We start from the raw sequence: 26097 nt of genomic DNA on the forward strand, positions 1-26097 counted from the left end.
AACCTTGTCGATCCCGACAACACGACCGGTTGTGAGGACAACGTCCTCGACACTCACCTCACGTTCCGGAGGTACACAAAAGAACCCGTGCTTACGGGTCAGGCTCTGAAAGGCCGTAAATCGAGATAGTGCAGCTGCCATGCTGGAACAGCTGCACTTACAACCCCTCCCCGACTCGGGGAGGGTGAATATATAATATAATCTTCCCTACCCGAACTCCGGGAATGGGAAGCAATCAGACCTCTCCGATTTCCCTAACTTCGGAAAAGGGAGGCAACAAAACAAACTGAAGGAAAGATAAACGAAAGGAAAAAAAGGAAATAGAGGTTTAAGATGAAGGAGCAAACACCGATCGGGCGACGCCCAAAAACGGTGAACCCTTACCAGCGATCACCCTGTGCTCTCCGGCTCTCTCTCCCATCTCAACGTATATGGGAATCACCAGGAAGACTCCACGAACAGGCACAAGGACACAGAGGGGGGAAAACGGGGGGGGGGGGGGGAATGGAGCAACAACACAGAGCACTCACAGGCCTCCACAAGCAGACGCCATGACAGTACAACCAGCATACAAACGGCCAGCAGGTGGCGACAGAGAGAGAGAGAGAGACGGGGAGAGAGAGAGACACAGAGAGAGACACACAGACAGAGAGAGAGACACCGAGAGAGAGAGACACAGAGAGAGAGAGAGACACACAGGGAGAGAGAGAGACACACAGAGAGAGAGAGACACAGAGAGAGACACAGAGAGAGAGAGAGACACAGGGAGAGAGAGAGACACAGAGAGAGACACACACACACAGAGAGAGACACAGAGAGAGAGAGACACAGAGAGAGAGACACAGACAGAGACACAGACAGAGAGAGAGAGAGAGAGAGGGAGAGAGAGAGAGACAGAGACAGAGACACAGAGACACACAGAGATACACAGAGATACACAGAGAGACAGACACAGAGAGAGAGAGAGAGAGAGAGAGAGAGAGAGAGAGAGAGAGAGAGACACAGAGAGAGAGAGAGAGAGAGACACAGAGAGAGACACAGAGAGAGAGACACAGGGAGAGAGAGAGCCACAGAGAGAGACACAAACACAGAGAGAGAGAGACACACAGAGAGAGAGAGACACAGAGAGAGAGACACAGAGAGAGACACAGACAGAGAGAGAGAGAGAGAGAGAGAGAGAGAGAGAGAGAGAGAGAGAAAGAGAGAAAGAGAGACAGAGACAGAAAGAGACAGAGACAGACAGAGAGAGACAGAAAGAGACAGAGAGACAGAGAGAGACAGTACTGTGTATTTGTCCAGCTGGAGTGCACAGTACCCCATGGCAGAATGTGACGTTTGAAATTGATACAATGTAGAAAAACGTATCACGCCTTTGTGGTTCTGAAAAACTTCATGATTTTGTATGGCCAAGCACAGGCCCCAGCTTATGACTATTTTGCAATATCTTTGTGATGAATTTAAATTTTCATCACTCCGCGGCAAAATTCATTTTGAGAACTATGCTAAGACTACCAAGAATTTTATGTCATGTTGAAAATGTTTTGGGCATAGAAGGAGAAGGAGAGCTTTCACCTTGGTTTTCAATGCTTGTTTTGATGCATGTGCTTGAAATCTGGCAATGTTTTGCACTTCAGGATTAAATCCATGTCATGGTGTAATTACGATTCTTTTTTCTGATACAGTGTATGCTACATGAATGGCTCTCCAAACGGAATGTAGAAGCTGATATTCGGGGGATGCTTCGCGTTAGGAAATGCTCGGATGTTGTGCGCGCTGGCTGTGGTTGAGAGATTGGTTCAAGAGGAATAGAGGAATAGCAGATTGGTTGCCCACACGTCTCTTCTAATTATTGCTCTCCAAACTGCCAGAAAGCACAGTGTTCCAGCAATCAGTCAAAAGGAGTGCTGTAAAAGTATGCTTGTCCCAAGATACGACAGAAAAAAAGCATTGCTTTCAACTGTCCCAGATAATGGCAGCTTTGTTTAGGCTCTGGGCCTATGCCAGATTTTCACACAAATGCAGGTGTAAGAGATTTAGGGCTTGCATTACCCTATAAAAAGGGAAGGAGGGAAGGAAGGAGGAAAGAAAGAAAGAAAAACAACTTTGACTTGGTTTCTGTTATGTGCACTGTTGCCTTTTGTTCTTTGATTCAAGTCTGCACTTTAACTGTACTGGTATTCAGTCTCTGTGCCATATTGCTTGTGCGTGTCAAAAGTAACTGGCGAATCCTGTACTATTGCTGGAGCAAGCTGGATCTTTCTGTACCTGTGTGGCCGTGAGCTCGGGTATTATTTTCAGTGTCCAGAGGCTACATGACATGGAGCTGCATCTTGGCCTACGGTGCACCGCACAGGCCACTGGGATACTTGGCGCAGACCAAATGCCAGTGTGAGCACTCCCAGATTTCTGCACACCAAGCTCAGTGGCTGGAAGTGGTCAGGTTATTATGCAAACAAAACTTCATTGAAAAGAGGTGAAGGCGGTGCATTGTACGGCTGTTAACGGAACGGTTATGAAAACACACGTGCAATTTTTTTTCCTTTTGCTACACTCCGCAGACTTTTCAAACTTGAAAAAAAAATCCATTTTCTGAACCGTACTGCAGTTTAAAATGGAGCAGTGATTCTTGTGCATTTTCTATCATTTAATGTCGTTTCGTTTTTCTTTTGCAGATGCTTGAGCCCAGATAAGTATGGGAACAGTTGTCTCTCGGCCTTAGACGGCAGACACTATTAAGTTGGGAGAATTAGGCAGTTGGGAAGGAGATCAAGAGAAAGTTGGTTAGGGATGGGTAGATCGTGAGGAGTGAGATCAGTAAGAAAGCAGGAGAGGGTTTGGAGTGCGGCCGTGGGTGAGCAATGAAAGAAATGAATGTTTGAAAAGAAGAGGTGCACACATCATTGAGCCCTTTATGTTATTCTCAAGATGATGTGCTTTTACTGAGCTAACCAAGCATCATACTCATTATAAAGCATGCAGCCGTCACATCAAACCGAATCAAAAGTCAATATTATCATGAGCTCACATTAAAATGCTCTTCTGCATAGAAATGCCGTTTGCATTATTTTGTCAGCTGGAGACGAGCTCTGGGCATTGTAAGGAAATATTTGCATGGCAGACACTGCATGTCGAGTTGACAAGAATATGTGGTGCAGTTACCTCTGGCCCTCGCTGTTTAAACTGCAGAATGTTTTTCCGCATCTCTGACTGCGTTATAAAGATGCTTCTTGAACCCCCAGCAGGTTAAAACATAAGAATATCAAAAACATTTTATCATTACTCCTTTTCTTACTTTCTTTTGTTAATGTTTTTTTGAATTTCTTTAAAAATATATATATATTTAAAACTTTTTAATTTTTTAAAAAACATTCCTAATTTTTTTATGAACTTTTTCTTGATTTGCCTTACTTATCACACTTTTTTTGCCATCGTTAACACCATGGAAAAATTCGCTCCATTTGGCAGGTGCTCCATATAGAATGTTTTATGGACTTACCTGCCACACTTAACCCAGGTAACATGGTTAATTGCCATCGAGTCATCCATTAGTGCTGGGATGGTCTGGCATGGAATACTGGCTGGACAATCCAATACTCTCTTCGAAACATTTGGCACCGATCCTCAGAATGCGCCTCAAACAAGACCATGGCCTTTAATTGGGATTAGCTCCATCGTCTTGTGGATTACAGAATCATTTTAACCAATGCCCTTAAGCATTGAATCCAATAAACATACCTTGTTCTTCCTCACTTCCAACCACACGTTAAAAAAAATTACAAAGTTTGTTGGTATTGAACAATCAAGTATGTGCTTCATGTTTGTACTATAATTCATGCACTTTATCATAAAATATAATGCATGCCTATGAATTGCTGTTTATCAAATCGCATGATATTGAAGTCAGTTTTTCAACTTCTAATGCGGAGGATATTGTGGATGGGATAGCAAATGGGAAAGTTTTTTGATCATGTTCAAGTTTTTTTCCCCAGAATATATGATCTGCACAACACCCTTGCTTTTGTCATCCTCCATTGGATTCCCCTTCCGCCCTCCCTCCCCCTCAGGTTGAAGCTGTGGTTAAGAGAGCTATCGTTTAGGGCTGTGACTAATGGAAAGTAGCAAATATATGGAACTGGGGAATTTTTTTTAACAGGTTTGCAGAAGTGTCACCATTGTGCATTTCTCTTCTTGTAAGTGATATGGCTTTGCATAAGATTTATTATTTCAACGAAGGCAGCACTTCTCTAAAACCGTGTGTACAAAGAGTTGGAAAGTTTTCTTGGTTTTGCAGAAATGTGTCTCGCGGTCTGTGATGTTTTTGCAAGGAAAGGAGTCCGAAACCCTCTGAAACTGCTCGATGTGTTGTAGACTCGGGCGGTGGAGGTTAAAGGTGTTGGAGCATAGCAAGAAGATTGCACAAGACGAGGGAGCAAAGCTTGCAGAGAGTTTGAGCGATGCTCGAGAAAGTTGGAATGAAAGACACTCAGGTTGCCGCATTGCTTCGAATATCTGATTACACACAGGAACAGTCCAAAACTTGGCAGGCGAGGCAAGCATAATTGCATCCAGAAGTTTTGGAGTCGGAAAGAGAGAGAGAGAGAGAGAGTGTGTGTGTGTGTGCGTGTGCGTGCGCCTACATATGTACACACCCATTTATATACGCATATATAATGTCTGGATAATTATTCTCCCTTTACTGTACTCTAAAACTACAATAGTTTGAAACAGCCCGAAACATATGCAGATGATAAATGTGTTCATGTGACCACACTCAGGGATACACTTTTACATCCATTATCAACCTGTGAGGGGCAGGGATGGTGACAGAGAAAGAGAGAGGGGGTGAGAGGAAGATAAAGTGATTGGAAGAGTGCACACACACACACACAGAGAGAGAGAGAGAGAGAGAGAGAGAGAGAGAGAGAGAGAGAGAGAGAGAGAGAGAGAGAGAGATAGAGAGAGAGAGGAAAACAAAAAGAGAGAGAAAGAAAAAAATGAAAGAGAGAGAGAGGGGGGGGGGGAGTAGGGGGGAGGAGTGCATGAATAAGAAGTCAGGCATGGTGAAAAAAAACCATATAGAACACTATTCTGACATCACATTGAGGTTTTGGCAAGATTGTTGGTCCCAAAAGACGACTTGGCTTGGCTAGATAGGACAGTATGATGGTGTGGGGCAACCTACTCTGCAGATGCTGAATCCTGTTGTCGTGCCACACATGGGCAAACAGGAAAGCAAGGGTGCGAGGGAAGCAGGAGGGTTTTCCCCTTTGGCACTGGGTATAGAGACCTAACAAGTGCCAACCTTGGATGGTGCGGAAAGTCTGGGATTGCACGATGCAATGCCAGGTGCCCTGACAAAGAACTAGAACAGAGCACACTGCGCAGAGCATGTGTTGTATAAAAATGATGGGTGGTGGGGGGAGTGAGTTTCCAAAAGGGGGGAGATCTCCTACAGATATATCTTGCTTGAAAGAGACACGCAGTCATCCTGAAATGGCGGCTGGAAGAAAAGAAAATGGCGTGGGGTTGTAGGGGGGGGGGCTGGTAGTGGGTGAAGGAGGAGAGATGGTTGGGGGGGGCAGGGGTCGAGGAGAAAAATATAGATAGATAATTCTCAGTTTTTTTCCTTCTATAAGACTATTCCAGTTCACTGCTACGCTCGCTCAACACATTTTTCGATGCAATACACAGCCCTGCCTGGCATTGCATGCCAACCTGGCAAGCTACAGTGCCGCAATCTTCATGTGGCACTGTGGAAGCCTTTGGTGGCATTGGCAGCTGGGTTCCATACCTGCCTGCTGGGGCTGTATTTCTTGCAAGAAATGTTCCATGGCTTCCACGGATGCTTGCCAGATTTCTTGGCTCCGGCACCAGGTGGACTTCATCATTTGGATGAAAGATAATGGAAACGACCTTCTTTTTCTTCCTCTTTAATTATAATAATCTGAAGAATTGGCCAACAGGGATGGTGGAAAAAGTGGGGAACATGCTGTATGCATGGAGCAATCATGAGATTTAAAATATTCTTCTTGCTTTTTATTAATTGTATACCTATGCTTGGAATCTAACTCGATGAAAGTGGCAAGTATTCATGTCTCGTCCTTATGACATTATGAAAATGCTAGTTATAATCTAGAGCAGACCAGAGTAGCTTTGTCATATCGAACTGGCTAGAGTGGCTTTGTGGTCTCGATCTGCCCAGAAATACCTTGTGTTCCAGAATAAGGCAAAGGGGAATTGTGGTCTTCAACAGGCCGGAGTGGCTTTATATGGCCTAAAGTAGGAACCAGAGCATCTTTACAGCCGAGAGTAGGCTAGACTGGTTTGAGGGCTACAGCAGGTCAGAGCAGCCTTGTGGCCAGTTGAACAAGGCAGGCCAGTATTGCTATGCTACATGTAAGCCTATGGCCTTGTGTGGCTTTCAAAATCTGTCGCACACATGTCCTCTTGGCTCGTGTGATGGAAAGCGAGAGAGACCGCACAAAAAGTCAAAAAGGCATGTGTCCTGCAAGGCCAAAGGAGATTGTTTGCACATTTATGCATTGAACACTGCATGGTAAATATATTACCATGGTACAACCTTGTCCTGTCTTACATTCTGCATATCCTTTACAAGGCTGCCAAGATCAAAAGACGTTCTCACACCTTCTTTGGCATCATTAAAACATCAATCAAGTAGCACTTCAGAGTAAAAAAAAACAATCCAAAAAACCTATAAGTTTCCTAAATAGTTCCTAATTCCTGGCATATTACCTCTCACATCTGCGGCAAAGATAGAAACTTGTACACTTCTCAAGCCTGACAGCCATGTGCTGAATGGAAACTTGATGATCACAGTTTAGCTCACAGTTGCAAACAGCTTTCATGAAGCCAGCCAGCCATAAATTAAGAGTTGTAAAGGGCTTTGAAGCAACCTTGGTCTTTAAGTTATCACTCAGCCGTGACTTTTTATATCACCGTAGTTTTAATTTTCCCAGAAAGTGCCATTTATTTACTCGTATTGGTGACAAAACCCAATGTTCAGGTGATTGACGCCGCAAACGAAAAACATTAATTGTATTAATGATATACAACCAGGTATTCATTGGCCTATTTTTTAATTGACTATCATCTGGAATACATTTGACATTTGAAGAACGAATAAGTAATATTGAGGCTGTTTTCACTGCAATGGGTTCACTGGGTTCCCAGGTCGACCCACGTGCGGCATTCTCACTATCAACAGGAACAGTTTGGAAATCACATCTACCTTGTGCGAGATAAACTATTGCTGAACCACCCACACCTTAAGCCGTTCTGGTACCCTATTCCTGCAGAATGCTTTGCTATCTGATGTTGGTTGGAACCGTGGGTTGGTGCGCAATTCATCAACTTGCTTCATACTCGTGTAACTTGCTAGATGATGCGGCAGACATTTTAAATATGCTGGCCGAAGAACCACGGCTTGAATTAATTTATGGGATCCCCCAGGTTTGTGATGAGGAACACAACCTGAGTTGTACTTTACATTGAGGGTCGGTACTCATGAAGCAAATAATACAAGGGTCGGTATGAAAGTAATGCCTCTTCTTTTCCAGTCTGCAACCAAAGTGTCATCGGAAAGCAACGCAAGATCACAATGAAAAAGTTGTTGAGCGGCACTGTGGTCAGTCATGTGATAACATCACACCATGCTTCAAAATGGCTGCCCAACTAGATGTGCATACGAATCAGAGAACAGTTATTGAATTTCTTACTGTGAAAGAGGTTACAGATATTTACAGGCAAAAAAAAAATGTGTACAACGACTCTCCCATGATTGATGTTGTTAGAGGAGCACCAATGGATGTTGGAAAAAGCGTCTCAAGAGCTGGGAAACCAATATTGACAACAAGACTTGAGGTGTCAGCCCACAACCGTTGTGACATCGGAAAACAAGAGTCGGATTGATGCACTCATAAACATACTGTATATGTATATATATGTATATATATATATATATATATATATATATATATATATATATATATATATATATATACGTATATATATATATATATATATATATATATATACATATATATATATATATATTATATATATATATATATATATATACACACAGACTTGGCATTTAATATGGAATTTTTTTTTTCTTTCTTGACGGGTTTACTTTCTGACCTCAGTATATCAATCTGGTGAGTTTATTTTACCCTTCGGTGATGTCTTTGTTGAAAGAACCATGTCACTGATTGTCTTTCGCAGCAAGAAGTCAATAACAGGATTATATCACAGGTGGCGTGACAAAATGTAAGGACAGGTACATTTGACGATTGGCTTCACAATCGGGTATATAAGGGTTGTTGCGTTCTGTATTAGTGGAAAACAACTGATGCACGTCCACAAAAGTTATTGCCGTTTCCTCTGGAGAGGCTGCCAGCATCTTGGAAATCAGCAAACATTACCGCTTTACACAAAAAAGGTGCAAAAACAGATCCTTGCAACTACAGACCAATCAGCTTGCTCCCAATTATCAGCAAAGTCATGGAATCCATCATTGCTTCAGATATCAAATCCTTCCTCTTCTCCAATGGCTTGATCTCTGATCATCAATTTGGATTCAGACCAGGTCATTCTACTCTGGACATGTTGCTTCTGCTGTCTCAACAATGGATGGAGGTCCTCAATGCCAAACAGGAAATCAGAGCTGTCTCACTTGACATATCACGTGCCTTCGATACGGTCTGGCACCCAGCTCTGCTCACCAAACTCACCTCCTATGGTATTCAGGGAAATCTCCACTCATGGCTTGCGGATTTCCTCTCTGGTCGTAGGCAACGTGTGGCCCTGAATGGATTTCTCTCATCTTCCCTTCCTGTTCTGGCTAGAGTTCCCCAAGGTAGTGTTCTGGGCCCTGTGCTATTTCTGGTCTTCATCAATGATCTCTCCGACTCTCTGGAAAATCCTCTCTATCTCTTTGCTGATGACTCCACTATCTGCCGCTCCATTCCTCATCCCTCAGATCGGCAGTCTGCAGCCTCCTCACTCTCTGCAGACCTGGACAAAATCACAGACTGGTCAAACAAGTGGAACATGTCTTTCAATCCTGACAAATCTCACACTCTTACAATGTCTCTCCGAAAGGACCGACTGGACAACCCTCCCATCTACTTTCTCAACAATCCTCTCCAAGAAGTTCTGTCGCTCAAGCTTTTGGGTCTCACTATCTGCCATGATCTTTCTTGGGAAAACCACATTTCCAAGCTGGCCTCCAAAGCCAGTCGCCGACTGGGCATCCTCCATCGTGCGAAGTCCTTCCTTGGCACACCTGAGCTCCTCACCATATACAAGGCTTTCATCCGCAGCTCAATGGAATACTGTTCCCCCCTCTGGGCTGGTGCTCCCGCCTCACACCTTGCTCGGCTTCACGCTGTTGAGGCCAAAGCTTTCAGAATCATTGGAATCTCCTGCGATGTAGTCAACTCCGAGGGCCTTTCACACACTCACCGCAGGCAGGTTGGTGGTCTTTCTGTCTTCTACCGACTCCTCTCCGGCCTTGCTCCCCCAGCTCTCTCTGTGCTCTGTCCCCCCAATATTCCTTCATGTCGCACAAGATCTGCCTGCAACCCTATTATGGTTAAACTGCCAAAGTCTAGGCTCTCTGCTCACCTTCACTCTTTCATTCCCCTTTTCTCCCGCCTCTGGAACAAACTCCCCCACTCCCTTCAATCCCACTCCTCCCTCCAGGTCTTTAAAACAGCTGTTCACCACCATCTCTTATCTTCCCCCATCGAAAACCTTGATCTTTTCTACCCCCGGTAATTCACCCCAGAGTCCTTGCAGTGTTCATATGTTTTATTCCTCTCCCACCTCCCCCCAAGTCCTCCCGATGTCCCTGCTCTCAAATGTTGTGTTTGTGTCCTTCCCCCTCTCTCCCCATCTTGTCTGCCGCTCCCCTTGTTTTTTGTGTTTTGTGTGTCGGTTTGTCTTTTTGTGTGATTAATGTTAGCTCTTTCACGAGCCTCGATCTTGTATACAAAAAAAAAGAAAAAAAAAAGATGGTCCGTCAACCTGACAATGCTGTTTGTCATGGAGTGGTGGCTTTACGAAATTCTGGCATGAAACAGCGTGCTATTGCTCGGCAGTATGGCATCACTCAAGGTCAGTTGTCAAAGATCCTGAAACGAAATGCTCAGAGGTGTGTCCCTTCTCCAATACCGGGGCCAGGACGTCCACGCAGAACCACAAGGAGAGATGATCGCCAGCTGCACCGGTTAGTCTGCAATGGCCGTACCAAGTCAGCTAATCGGCTTAGGGCTGAGTGACAGCAACTGACAAATGTGCCTATATCCAGAAGGCGAGTCAACCAACGTCTGGTTCAAGCAGGCTATCGTGCCAGGCGTCCCCTGAGAAAGCCACGCCTGACCAGACAACACAGCCAGCGCCGATTGCAGTGGGCCAGAGAGCACCGTCAATGGCAGCCAGGACACTGGAATCACGTGGCCTTCAGTGACGAGTCTAGATTTCTGGTCTATCATCAAGATGGCTGCGTCCGAGTGCACAGACAAGTGCATGAAGCCCATAACGAAGATTGTATAGTGCCAAGAGTCCAAGCTGGAGGTGGTGGGGTGACCGTTTGGGCTGCTTTTCATGCAGGGGGCAAAACTGACCTGGTTGTTCTGAATGGAAACCTGAACCAGTTCAAGTACAGGGTCATTCAGGAAGAAACATTGCTTCCATTTGCTCGTGCAGCCTTTCGAGGAAACTTTGTCTTCCAAGATGACAATGCACGGCCTCATCGTGCTCGCATGATCCAACACTTTCTTGCTGACCATGGTGTAGAGCATATAGAGTGGCCTGCCATGTCCCCGGATATGAATCTGATAGAGAACTTGTGGGCAGAATTAACGCATCAAATCGACAACTTGGACCATCAGCCTGCCTCTGTGCGGGAATTGCAGCAGGCTATTGTCACTGCATGGCAAGCGATTCCTGTCCAAACCTTGGCAAATCTCATGAACAGCATGCCTCGACGTTTACGCGCTCTCCTGAATGCTCATGGTGGTTAAACGAAGTACTGAACATGTAATTTTACTGTCCGTAATCCCAGTCATAATTTAGCTTTTGTTTTTGTTGAAATTTTTTTTGGCTAATGTGCAAAATAAAGAGATACTTCTGGAAAACGTACAGAAGTTTAACACAGTACTGTCCGTGAATTGAGTTCGATATCAGTTTACATCACTTTCAAGGATCAATTTATTTGCTTTGAAATGTCAAATGTGGTTTTTGTTTCTTTTAAAGGTCACATTAACAAAATCTAGAATAATTTCAACATAATTCCAATGAACGTTTGATTCTAGGTCATCTTGAAAAGTAAGTTCACCCCCACTAAAAATATAATCCATATTAAATGCCAAGTCTGTATATATATATATATATATATCTATATATATATCTATATATATATATTTTTTTTTTTATATATATATATATATATATATATATATCTATATGTATATACACAAATATAGTCATGGCCAGAAATATTGGCACCCTTGCCCTTTTTTCAAACACAGCATTTCTTCCAGAAAATTGTTGAAATTAAAAAATATTTTGGTATCCACATATGTATTTCTTTGGTTTGCAGTGGAACAAATCAACAAAAGCTGAAAAAAGTACTAAGTCTTAGCTTATTCCACACATAAATCCTAAAATGGCCCAGACAATATTATTGGCACCTTTTAGAAGTTGTAAGAAATAATTGGATTTCAAGCAGGTGATTCTCCTTTACTTTGGAATTGAACTCTCCTGTGGTGAGTTGCAGGTCGCTGCAATATAAAAATCACTCATTCAACCAGTTTGAAAAGAGAAAAGGAGGCATTCTGCTCTTTTGTGTTACAGTGTGTCAGACACAAGACACAAGATTGTAGGCAAGCATGGACAATCTCAAGGCTACAAGTCCATCTCCAGAGACGTTGATGTTCCTGTGTCCATCGTACGCAATGTTATCAGGAAGTCTAAGACCCATGGCACTGTAGCCAACCTCCCTGGACGTGGCCGCAAGAGAAAACTTGATCGAAGATTACAGCGAAGGATTGTTCGAATGGTGGAGAAAGCACCTCGATCAACTGCCAAACAGATTCAAGCTGACCTTCAGACACAAGGTACGACAGTTTCAACTCGCACCATCCGTCGCCAACTCAATGAAAGGGGGTTCTATGGTAGGAGACCCAGGATGATCCCACTGGAGAGAGAGAGAGAGAGAGAGAGAAAGAGAGAGAAAGAGAGAGAAAGAGAGAGAAAGAGAGAGAGAGAGAGAAGGAGAGAAAGAGAGAGAAGAGAGAGAGAGAGAGAGAGACAGAGAGAGAGAGAGAGAGAGAGAGAAGAGAGAGAGAGAGAGAGAGAGAGAGAGATATAAGAAAACCCGACTGGAGTTTGCTAAAACACACCTTTACAAGCCAAAATCCTTCTGGGAGAAAGTCCTGTGGACAGATGAGACCAAATTAGAGCTTTTTGGTGGTAAAGCACATCATCTCTATGTTTACACAAAACAAAATTAAGCCTTCAAAGAAAGGACCCTACAGTCAAGCATGGAGGAGGTTGAGTGATGTTTTGGGGTTGCTTTGCTGCCTCTGGCACTGGGTAAATTGAATGTGTGCATGGCATAATTAAATCAGGAGATTACCAAGGCATTTTGGAGCGCAATGTTCAACCCAGTGTCAGAAAGCTGGGTCTCTGTCGATGGTCCTGCGTCTTACAGCAGGACAATGACCCCAAACAGAGTGGGTCTCTGTCGACGGTCCTGCGTCTTACAGCAGGACAATGACCCCAAACACACTTCAAAAAGCACCCACGAATGGTTCAAGACGAAACGCTGGACAGTTCTGAAGTGGCCAGCAATGAGTCCAGATCGAAATCCCATTGAACACCTGTGGGGAGATCTTAAAACAGCAGTTGGGAGAAGGCACCCTTAAAATCTGGGAGAACTGGACCAGTTTTCTCAAGAAGAGTGGGACAAACTTCCAGTAGAGAGGTGTAGGAAGCTTATTCATGGCTATAGGAAGGGCTTGACTGCAGTTATTTTGTCCAAAGGCTGTGCTACCAACCATCACTGCAACACTTCACCGATCTGGGCTTAATGGCAGAGTGGCCAGACGGAAGCCAAACAGTTCAATCTTGGTTTCATCAGACCACAGAATCTTGTTTCTCACAGTCTGAGAATCCTTTAGGTGCTTTTTTGCAAACTCCAAGCGGGCTTTCATGTGTCTTTGACTGAGGAGAGGCTTCCGGCTGGCCACTCTGCCATAAAGCCCAGATCGGTGGAGTGTTGCAGTGATGGTTATCCTACTGGAAGTTTCTCCCATCTCCACACAGGATCTCTGGAGCTCAGCCAGAGTGACCATCGGGTTCTTGGTCACCTCTCTTACCAAGGCCCTTCTCCCCCGATTGCTCAGTTAGGCTGGGCGGCCAGCTCTAGGAAGAGTCCTGGTTGTTCCAAACTTCTTCCATTTAAGAATTATGGAGGCCACTGTGCTCTTGGGAACCTTCAATGCAGCAGAAAATTTCTTCCCCAGATCTGTGCCTCGACACAAGCCTTTTCTGAGCTCTGCAGGCAGTTCCTTCGACCTCATGATTTGGTTTTTGCTCTGATATGCATTGTCAGCTATGAGACCTTATATGGACAGGTTTGTGCCTTTCCAAATCATGTCCAATCAATTGAATTTACCACATGTGGACTCCAATCAAGTTGTAGAAACATCTTAAAGATGATCAAGAGAAATGGGAGGCACCTGAGCTAAATTCCAAGTGTCATAGCAAAGGGTCTGAATACTTATGTAAATGTGATATTTCAGTTTTTTATTTTTAATAAATTTGCAAAACTTTCTAAAAACCTGTTTTGTTTTTGTCATTATGGGGTATTGAGTGTAGATTGATGAGGGAAAAAATGAATTTAAACGATTTTAGCATAAGGCTGCAACATAACAAAATGTGAAAAAAGTGAAGGGGTCTGAATACTTTCTGAATGCACTGTATATATGTGTGTATGCGTATGTATATATATGTATGCGTATGTGCATGTATATACGTATATTTATGTGTGTGTGTGTGTGTGTGTGTGTATTTATATATACAGTATTATATTAATGAGTGCATCAATCCTACTCTTGTTTTCCGGTGTCACCACGGTTGTTGGCTGGATCTGGATCTTCACCAAAATCAAATCCATTCTTCCTTGTCACACACCCAACCTGTCCACCAAGTTTCATCCAAATTTGTACACAACGTTTTGATATATCATGCTCACAGACAGACAGACAAAGAGGGTAATAACCAATTATAACCATGTGATGACGAGATAAATTAGGCTCATGTGGGCATTGTCATCAAACGAGCAAATATGAATTATTTAGAGCATAAAATACTCTGACCAGGTTTACATTCATACAAATCAAGCAGCAGTTCTCCAAAGTTATTGGAGAAATAGTTGTTCAGACAGAGGAATGGTGCTCCGCTGCAATAAATATCGTACGTCTATATTTTACGTAACCCCACGGTCAACGGAGAATGCTCAAGAAGTCAGCAGCAAAATGTGGGTGGTATGGTTTGTAGTTGTAGTCCAAGTCTTGTTTTTTGGATTCTCCATGTGTTGTTTCCAAAGACTCGTCGTAACACAGGCCCAGCCACGTTTGCTTCCAGCGAACATCCACTGGACTTGGAAAATCATAGCTGGTTATTCTCTGATGTTGGATTTTGGTTTCATGATTTGTCCAGTAGAGTTGTGGCAGCACATACAACCACGTCTTCAAAGCATGAATATTCTACATTCTACCTTTGCACCTTTGTGCCATGAGACTGCATGTACCTATTTCTCCGGTCATTCCCGAACTCGCGATTGCAAACGGTCATACGGATTTGATTTGCTTGTATGGACAATGATTCATTCTCTTACTTTGCTGTGGGAAAACTCGACCTTTTGAGTACTTGTGGTACCTCCAAACCCTTGGTGGATCTAACTGCCAATTCTTTCTTCCCATTTTCCCCCTTTCCCTGCTGCAGAACCAGCGCAAGGCAGCAGCCCCGGCCACGAAAGCATGTCAAGCAACGAACCTGAAATCAAGTCAGAAAATGGTAAAAAACAAACAAAAAAACATTAAAATCACTGCAAATTGGAGAGCCATGTCCGACACTGCCTCCACTCTCTTTTCAAGAAATAAAATTTGATTTCAGTCACCCATATCACCCTAATGCCATCACTGGCACACACTCAATGCACAACTTTGACCAATGAACACGGTTGCATTTAAAATTGATTGCTCGTAAATTTGTGCTATTTCTGCGGTCTGCCTGGACAGCCAGCTGTGGGGTCACTCCATTCACATTTGCTCTTGAAGCGCAAATATCCCAATCTCAAATTTGGATCACCACCTACAAACACGAACGGCCTGATCGGGTGACTGCAGGCATGACCTGAAAACTTAATTCGAGTCCATGAGTGTCATACTGTCGTCGAATCCAACTTTGGGATTCTACAACAGAGGTGACAGAAAGTTTCACACCGAGCCTGTGGCAAGGCACGTAATAGGCCGCCATTGGTGCCAGAATTGAGCGTGTCTAACATTGGCAGCAATGCTCTGGGTCCATAATTAGTTCATGAAATTGTATCTCTGTACGAATCAATACAGTGAGTTTCACCGGTGCAGAGTTGCAGGATTTTTGGCACCTGAGATAATTTTGACTTCCTGTAAACACACACAACAAATCTGCTCTGTTCTCCAAACTGGGGATAGTCAGTGAAACATTTTGCACAAAATGTTGAATAAAATGCCATTGACAGAATAAGCTCTTACGTATGTAGTGGTGTGTCCCACCGTGTGATCCACCGTGTGTCTCACCGTGTGTCTCACGTGTGTCTCACCGTGTGATGTGATGTAGTGGTCCCACCGTGTGATCAAAAATATTCACTCGGTGGAGCGATTACAAAGCATTGATTAAAGATGATCCTTATGACTTCAATCATTGTAGTCACCGTCATTGTGTCCTTTCCACTTCTCTTACAGGACACTTGGCCTTTCAAGACAGCTTCGTGACATCTGGAGTGTTCAGCGTGTCCGAGTTGGTGCGCGTGTCGAGAAGTATGCTCCATTGCTTGATTTATCGGTTGCATTTACACACTGCATGTCACCACCAGTATCTTGTGGAACCATAAAACTAAATTTTCCATGAAAAGCAAAGCTATGGAAAACGTTACTAGCCTTTGCTAGTCTCTGACAGACTGTAACAAATGCTTTAAAGGTTTTTTTGGGGGAAACTTTCCAAACTCTCCAAAGGTGTGTGTGTGTGTGTGTGTGTGTGTGTGTGTGTGTGTGTGTGTGTGTGTGTGTGTGTGTGTGTGTGTGTTAGTTATTGATTGCTGGACGCAAAGAGTATTTTTGTGGCAGAAACGTACTGAAATTCAAGTGGAAAATCACTGTTGATGGAGTTAAACAAACAATATTTGTTCATCGCTGCATGTAGTATTCCAGCAAGAGGAAAAAGACTTGAGAGTCAGATAAGGGTTTTCATTCCCAACACAATGGAAAAGGGGGAAAAAGTCAGATTTTGAAAGAACTGTTTGATGGGAAGCCTCATGAATAATGGTAAGCCTGATCATGATTGATGGGAAGAATCCCTGATTGATGGGAAGCCTCATGAAGAATGAAAATAGAGGTCTCCATGGGGAATCACCACTGGAGCACCACCCAAAATCAAGTGTACACTGGTCACATGAATCACCACAAGTTCATATTAACACCAATCCTGGACAGTGTTGTTTCTCAATTGGCAAACACCTTTTTTAAGATACAACCAGAAAACATTAGGAGAAAGCTCAATACATGGACTTTATAGCCCAAAGAATAAAGAACATGGTCTTGCAAAGCCATTAAAAGCTGGTGAAAGCAGCAAACATACCGAATGGCCAAAACAATTCTCATTCATACAATCTACAGTCACGTGAAAAAGTAAGTACACCCCATGTAAAGTTTTGACTTTTTCAACATATTTCAACATACAGCTATTTGATCTTCATTTCAACAATGTTGATAGATAAACGTGATATAATACAACAAATATCATGAAACATTTACATTTTGTAGTCCATTGTATAATTTAAATAAACATAAATGCAAATTTCGCATGTGGAAAAAGTAAGTACACCCTTGGCTCTAATAGGTGGTATTGCCCCCTTTGGCAGAAACAAACTCAAGTAGGCGTTTCTTATAACTATCTACCAGTCTCTGACATCGACTGGGGGAAATTTTTGCCCACTCCTCCATGCAGAATTATTTCAGCTGTGTGATGTTTGAGGCCTTTCTTGCATGCACAGCTCGTTTCAAATCCCCCCACAACATCTCGATGGGATTTAGATCCGGGCTTTGACTTTACCATTCCAGAACCCTCCATTTATTTCTTTTCAGCCATTCCTTGGTGGATTTACTGGTATGTTTAGGGTCACTGTCATGTTGCAAGGTCCACCTTCGGTTGAGCTTCAACTTTCCGACAGATGGCCTCACATTATCCTCAAGCACCCTCTGGTACAATGAAGAATTCATAGTGGATTCTATGATGGTGAGCTGCCCAGGCCCTGATGCAGCAAAGCTGCCCCAAACCATAATATTTCCACCACGATGCTTTACAGTTGGTATCAGGTTATTGTTGTCAAATGCTGTCCTTGGTTTTCGCCAAACATGTCTTCTGGTACTGTGGCCAAATAGCTCTACCTTTGACTCATCTGTCCAGAGCACATTGTTCCAGAGGTGCTGGTCTTTGCCGATGAGTTCATTGGCAAACTTTAGTCTTGCCCTGATGTTCTTTCTGGACAGCAAAGGTTTCCTCCTGGCACACCTCCCATTTATATCAAATTTGTGCAGCCTCTTTTTGATGGTAGACTCGTGCACTTTGACATCAACAGTGGCAAGAGCTACCTGTAGGTCCCATGATGAGATTCTGGGGTTCTTAGAGATTTCTTTCAGCATCTTGCGGTCTGTTCTCAGGCTGAACTTGCTGGAGCGGCCTGGCCTGAACAAGTTGGCAGTTGTTTGGAATCTTCTCCACTTGGAGATGATCTTCCGGACAGTCAAATGATTGATTTCAAATTGTTTGGAGATCTTTATAAATCCCTGCCCAGACTCGTAGGCATCTATAACCTTCTTTCTGAAGGCCTCAGAGAGCTCTTTTGATCTAGGCATGGTGACGCCGCACACTTCAACAACAAAGAGCAAAGCAAACTAAATGTCTGAGGTTTAAATAAGACAGGTTCCTCCAAGATCCTCTCCAACGATGTTCTAATCATTTGCACCTGAGCTGGTGCACCTGATTCTAATTTTAGGTATCTGAAGTAGTGATAAATGTAGGGGTGTACTTACTTTTTCCACATGTGAAATTTGCATTTATGTTTATTTAAATTATACAATGGACTACAAAATGTAAAAGTTTCATGATATTTGTTATATTATATCACCTTTATCTTTCAATATTGTTGAAATGAAGATCAAATAGCTGTATGTTGAAATATGTTGAAAAAGTCAAAACGTTACATGTGGTTTACTTACTTTTTCACGTGACTCTATGCTTGCTTTTTCTTTCTTTCATGACATTATCAGAAGAACAAAATGCTCTTATGGTGGGTGATATGAGGTGGAATACGTGATATGTATAGGTAGCCCTGTTTGAGGCCCAAAAAAACTTCAGCACTAGCTTTACTATTAGTGATTGTGCCTGCCACCTGCCTATAACAGCAGACAATCTCTCCTTACATTTACAATTCATGAGCTCCAAAGATGTCAGGTTCATGTTTTAAGGCCCATTATCTCAAATGCTTTGATTCCTTGTGGTTCCCACATGAGCCATGTTTTGAACTTTTTTAACGATTATTTTTGTGGCATCATGTTTTCTTCATCACTCAGAAAATGTCGAAAATATGCTTGTGGACATGCCACATGTAGAATGTAGAGGTGTTGCAGTAAAGGGCAAAGATGGCAAAATGTGGAGGAACAAGTCTTGCTCTGCCTATTTATGTGTTAAGCTGCTGATCACACAGTGTTTGCAACAGTAAAGCAAAATAAATATGTGTATGTATATATTATATATATATATATGTATTTATATATACAGTTGTGGCCAAAAATATTGGCACCCTTGCACTTTTTTCAAATAACTCACAATTTTCTCAAAAAATAAGTTGAAATTGACAAAAGTATTTGGTCTCCACAATTCTTTATTTCACTGTTAATATTACAGAACCTTTCTTTTTGATTCAGAACTTAATGTATCCTTTTAAATCAGGAAATAAAAAGAAATGGCATTGACAAAAGTATTGACACCCCAGACTTAATATTTGGTAGCACAGCTTTTGGACAAAAAAAATGCAGTCAAACTCTTCCTTTAGCCATGAATGAGCTTCCTCCACCTCTCTACTGGCAGTTTGTCCCAATCTTCTTTTGCAAACTGCTCCAGTTCTCCCAGATTTGAAGGGTGCCTTCTCCCAACTGCTATTTTCAGATCTCCCCACAGGTGTTCAATGGGATGTAGATCTGGACTCAATGCTGGCCACTTCAGAACAGTCCAGCGTTTTGTTTTCAACCACTCCTGAGTGCTTATTGAAGTGTGTTTGGGGTCATTGTCCTGCTGCAAGACCCATTTCCCTTCAACAGAGAGCCAGCTTTCTGACACGAGGTTGAACATTGCACTCCAAAATGCCTTGGTAATCTCCAGATTTCATGATGCCATGCACAAATTCAATGCACCCAGTACTAAAGGCAGCACAGCAACCCCAAAACATTGCTGAACCTCCTCTGTGTTTGACTGTGGGGAAGGTGTTCTTTTCTTTGAAGGCTTCATTTTGTTTTCTGTAAACATAGAGATGATGTGCTGTACCAAAAAGCTCTAATTTGGTCTCATCTGTCCACATGACATTCTGCCAAAAGGAGTTTGGCTTGTACAGTTGTGTTTTGGCAAACTCCATTCAGGCTTTCTGATGTCTCTCTCAGCAGTGGGCTCCTCCTATGTCTCCTACCATAGAACCCCCTTTCATTAAGATGGCGACGGATGGTGCGAGTTGAAACTGTCGTACCTTGTGTCTGAAGGTCGGCATGAATGTTTGGCAGTTGATCGAGGTGCTTTCTCCACCATTCGAACAATCCTTCGCTGTAATCTTCGATCAAATTTTATCTTGCAGCCGCGTCCAGGGAGGTTGGCTGCAGTGCCATGGGCCTTAAACCTCCTGATGTCTCTGAAGATGGACTTGCAGCCTTGAGATTGTCCATGCTTGACTTCAATCTTGTCTTACTTCCTCAGACAATTCTCTGGTTTTCTTTCTTTTCTCCATGCTCATTGTGGTACACACAGTGACACAAAACAGCAGAATGACACCTTTTATCTATTCAAACTGGCTGAATGCGTGATTTTTTATTGCAGGCAACTGCAACGCACCACAGGTGAGTTCAATTCTAAAGTAAATGAGAATCACCTGCTTGAAATCTCATTATTTCTAAAAACTTCTAAAAGGTGCCAATAATATTGTCCCGTCATTTTAGAATTTCTGTGTGGAATAAGATAGGGTTTCGTAATTTTTTTCAGCTTTTTTTATTTTGTTCCGCTGCAATCAAAAGAAATACATTTGTGGATACCAAAATATTTTTTAATTTCAACAATTTCCTGGAAGAAATGGTGCATTATTTGGAAAAAGTGCAAGGGTGCCAATTTTTTTGACCACGACTGTGTGTATATATACATATATATATATATATATATATATATATATATATATATATATATATATATATACAGACTTGGCATTTAATATGGATTTTTTTTTTCTTTTCTTGACTTGGGTTTACTTTCTGACCTCAGTATATCAATCTGGTGAGTTTATTTAATGCTTCGGTGATTTCTTTGTTAAAAGAACCATGTCACTTATTGTCTGTCGCAGCAAGAAGTCAATAACAGGATTATATCACAGGTGGCGTGACAAAATGTACGGACAGGTACATTTAACGATTGGCTTCACAATTGGGTAAATAAGGGTTGTTGCGTTCTGTATTAGTGGAAAACAACTGCTGCACATCTACAAAAGTTATTGCCGCTTCCTCTGGAGATGGTCCGTCAACTCGACAATGCTGTTTGTCATGGAGTGGTGGCTTTACGAAATTCCGGCATGAAACAGCGTGCTATTGCTCGGCAGTATGGCATCACTCAATGTCAGGTGTCAAAGATCCTGAAACCAAATGCTCAGAGGGGTGTCCCTACTCCAATACCGAGGCCAGGACGTTGCCGCAGAACCACAAGGAGGGATGAGCGCCAACTGCACCGGTTAGTCCACAATGGCCATTCCAAGTCAGCTAATCGGCTTAGGGCTGAGTGGCAGCAACTGACAAATGTGCCTGTATCCAGAAGGCTAGTCAACCCACGACTGGTACAAGCAGGCTATCGTGCCAGACTTTCCCTGAGAAAGCCACGCCTGACCAGACAACACTGTCAGCGCTGATTGCAGTGGGCCAGAGGGCACTGTCAATGGCAGCCAGGACACTGGAATCACGTGATCTTCAGTAACGAGTCTAGATTTCTGGTCTATCGTCAAGATGGCTGCGTCCGACTGCGCAGACAAGTGCATGAAGCCTACAACGAAGATTGTATAGTGCCAACAGTCCAAGCTGGAGGTGGTGGGGTCACCGTTTGGGCTGCTTTTCATGCAGAGGGCAAAACTGACCTGGTTGTTCTGAATGGAAACCTGAACCAGTTCAAGTACAGGGCCATTCTGGGAGAAACATTGCTTCCATTTGCTCGTGCAGCCTTTCGAGGAAACTTTGTCTTCCAAGATGACAATGCACGGCCTCATCGTGCTCGCATGATCCAACACTTTCTTGCTGACCATGGTGTAGAGCATATGGAGTGGCCTGCCATGTCCCCGGATATGAATCCGATATAGAACTTGTGGGCAGAATTAACGCGTCAAATCGACAACTTGGACCAGCAGCCCACCTATGTGCGTGAATTGCAGCAGGCTATTGTCACTGCCTGGCAAGCGATTCCTGTCCAAACTTTGGCAAATCTCGTGAACAGCATGCTTCAACGTGTACGTGCTCTCCTGAATGCTCGTGGGGGTTACACGAAGTACTGAACTGTAATTTTACTGTCCGTAATCCCAGTCGTAATTTAACTTTTGTTTTTGTTTAAAAAAAAATTGGCTAATGTGCAAAATAAAGAGATACTTCTGGAAAACGCACAGAAGTTTAACACAGTACTGTCCATGAATTGAGTTCGATATCAGTTTACATCAATTTCAAGGATCAATTTATTTGCTTCGAAATGTCAAATGTGGTTTTTGTGTCTTTTAAAGGTCACATTGACAAAACCTAGAATAATTTCAACATAATTCCAATGAACTTTTGGTTCTAAGTCATCTTGAAAAGTAAGTTAACCCCCACAAAAAAAATATTCCATATTAAATGCCATGTCTCTGTATATATATATATATATATATATATATATATATATATATATATATATATATATATATATATATATATATATATATATATATATATATATATATATATACATACATACATATATACATATATATATACATATATATATACACATATATACAGACATGGCATTTAATATGGAATTTTTTTTTTCTGGGGGTGAACTTACTTTTCAAGATGTCTTAGAACCAAAAATTCATTGGAATTATGTTGAAATTATTCTAGATTTTGTTAATGTGGCCTTTAAAAGAAACAAAAACCACATTTGACATTTCGAAACAAATAAATTGATCCTTGAAAGTGATGTAAACTGATATCGAACTCAATTCACGGACAGTACTGTGTTAAACTTCTGTACGTTTTCCAGAAGTATCTCTTTATTTTGCACATTAGGCAAAAATTTTTTTAACAAAAACAAAAGTTAAATTACGACTGTTATTACGGACAGTAAAATTACAGTTCAGTACTTCGTGTAACCCCCACGAGCATTCAGGAGAGCACGTACACATCGAGGCATGCTGTTCACGAGATTTGCCAAGGTTTGGACAGGAATCGCCTGCCATGCAGTGACAATAGTCTGCTGCAATTCACGCACAGAGGTTGGCTGCTGGTCTAAGTGGTCGATTTGACGCGTTAATTCTGCCCACAAGTTCTCTATCGGATTCATATCCGGGGACATGGCAGGCCACTCCATATGCTCGACACCACGGTCAGCAAGAAAGTGTTGGATCATGCGAGCACGATGAGGCCGTGCATTGTCATCTTGGAAGACAAAGTTTCCTCGAAAGGCTGCACGAGCAAATGGAAGCAATGTTTCTTCCAGAATGGCCCTGTACTTGAACTGGTTCAGGTTTCCATTCAGAACAACCAGGTCAGTTTTTCCCCCTGCATAAAAAGCAGCCCAAACGGTCACCCCACCACCTCCAGCTTGGACTCTTGGCACTATACAATCTTTGTTGTCGGCTTCATGCACTTGTCTGCGCACTCGGACGAGGCCATCTTGACGATAGACCAGAAATCTAGACTCGTCACTGAAGATCACGTGATTCCAGTGTCCTGGCTGCCATTGACGGTGCTCTCTGGCCCACTGCAATCTGCGCTGACGGTGTTGTCTGGTCAGGCATGGCTTTCTCAGGGGATGCCTGGCACGATAGCCTGGTTGAACCAGTCGTTGGTTGACTAGCCTTCTGGATACAGGCACATTTGTCAGTTGCTGCCACTCAGCCCGAAGCCGATTAGCTGACTTGGTACGGCCATTGCGGACTAACCAGTGCAGCTGGCGATCATCCCTCCTTGTGGTTCTGCGGGGACGTCCTGGCCTCGGTATTGGAGTAGGGACACCCCTCTGAGCATTTCGTTTCAGGATTTTGACACCTGACCTTGAGTGATGCCATACTGCTGAGCAATAGCACGCTGTTTCATGCCAGAATTTCATAAAGCCACCACTCCATGACAAACAGCATTGTCAAGTTGACGGACCATCTCCAGAGGTAGCGGCAATAACTTTTGGAGACGTGCAGCAGTTGTTTTCCACTAATACAGAATGCAACAACCTTTGTATACCCGACTGTGAAGCCAATCGTCAAAAGCACCTGTCCGTACATTTTGCCACGCCACCTGTGATATAATCCTGTTGTTGACTTCTTGCTGCGACAGACAATCAGTGACATGGTTCTTTTAACAAATAAATCACCAAAGTGTAGAGGAAACTCACCAGATTGATATACTGAGTTAAGAAAGTCAACCCAAGTCAAGAAAAAAAAAAAATTCCATATTAAATGCCAAGTCTGTATATATATATATATATATATATATATATATATATATATATATATATATATATATATATATGTATATATATATATATATATATATATATATATATATATATATATATATGTATATATATATATATATATATATATATATACATATATATATATATATATATTGTTACGTGCTCCTCCCCAAACCCGGTCACGGTGTACCTCCGAGCCCTGAGAGGAGTCACGGCAGAAAGATGTGTTATTCTGTATGTCAAAGATCAATGGTGAAACCACACCAATTGTTACCAACAAACAAGTATTGTTTTAAGATCACACAAGAATAACAGTACAACAACAATAGTAATCAATTGTACAACCAATATATATTTCCTATGATGGTACCATCATATTCGTACAATATAACTCACTGTGCTCCAAGTGAGCGAAAAGAAGAACATCCGCAATGTCTCTTTCCTGGCTTCAAGCCAAAGTTGCTTCCGGCTTCAAGCCAAAGTCGATCCACTCCAGTGATCCTCCGCACGATGTCGTATCGAGACCAGAATCCCGTTGGGTTGGCAGTTACACTGCCAAAGATGGGCGAAGGTGTCCTCGAGAAGGGACGGGGAAATCACACCTTCAGGTATGGACGTTTGACGGCTCTTAATCGGCGAACCGCAGATTTCCCACTCAAAAGCCACGTTACACACACACACACACACACCAAATTAACGTCTGAATGCGGTGAAAATGGTTAAAGCGAGGTGAAAAACCTGGAGCGATGCGAAAATCGGGCGCGATTCAAAATGGCCGATGGCCCGTTCTCGTGGCGTAACGGCACTCCAACGATTCTCTTTGGAATTGACTGCAAAACCTGTCACGCAGGTTTATCTGTCACAGCGATAACAACTCTGTCGCAGGAATCCCTTTCCTGGGAAACCCAAAGTTCACTCGTGACTCTCGTTCATCAACGTTCGCTCAGGACCTTGAGGCAGCTCGGCTTCTTGTCCGACTCACTCACGCCGCCTTCGCTTCCTCTTCTTCCTCTTCGTCGTTGTCCGGTTCCGGTTTCATTTAAAACATTAACTTTTTTACCTTTTGAAAATAGTAATCTCTATTTCCCTCAAACGACAACAATATAAAAAAAAATAACCACCTTTAGAGGCCATTTTTCCCCGCAAAGCGGGGGTTGGCCTTTTTCGGGGACCGTGGTTGTTGTTGTTTTTCGGTCCCCTTTTTGAAGCAATGTTTTATGGCCGGATGCCCTTCCTGACGCCAACCCTTTTTGCCGCCTTTAACGACAAGCAGGGAATTACCAGTGAACTGGTACTCAATTTGCCGACCTCGGAAGGATGACAGGCTGAGTCAACCCCCCTGGCGTTAATTCAGCGATCGACCGGGATTCGAACCCAGGATCCTAGGATCCTAAGCTGGCACCCTAGCCGCTAGCCCAACACCAGGGTCCAAACTCAAACGACAACAATAATAGTACATAATAGTACATGGAATCAAAAATGTTTACAGTGGATGAAAACCACAATAACGGAAGTGACGAATCCGTAACACTTCCCCCCCTCAAGAAAGAAAGTTTGAACATAGTGAAAAACTTTCTTTGCAAGCAAAAACTCTTTTAACAAACAAAAGTAAAACTCACCCCCAAAGGATAAATTCACGTGAACAACATTAATTAAAATCCCCAAAATAAAGCAACAAAACTTCCAAAGAACCTACAGAAATTTCCAAAGTTAGTCCACTCTGGACAAAGCATCAGCAATGACATTGTCCTTGCCCTTTACATGCTCAATTTCCAAGTTGAACTCCTGCAAAGC

General features: G+C 42.8%; 1 protein-coding gene across 6 annotated transcripts in view; it reads left to right on the plus strand.

The window, feature by feature from the left end:
- LOC137425430 (nuclear factor 1 A-type) overlaps positions 1-26097 on the plus strand; it is a 424396-nt gene that overhangs the window by 93772 nt on the left and 304527 nt on the right. For all 6 annotated transcript variants that reach the window (XM_078773764.1, XM_078773763.1, XM_078773773.1 and 3 more), the window contains 2 exons: positions 15037-15108; positions 16038-16112. In XM_078773764.1, the coding sequence (XP_078629890.1) occupies positions 15037-15108; positions 16038-16112 (147 nt within the window). The remainder of the gene's footprint in view (positions 1-15036; positions 15109-16037; positions 16113-26097) is intronic.

The sequence above is a fragment of the Myxine glutinosa genome, chromosome 1 (assembly GCF_964187855.1).
Source record: "Myxine glutinosa chromosome 1, kmMyxGlut1.1, whole genome shotgun sequence".
NCBI lineage: Eukaryota > Metazoa > Chordata > Myxini > Myxiniformes > Myxinidae > Myxine > Myxine glutinosa.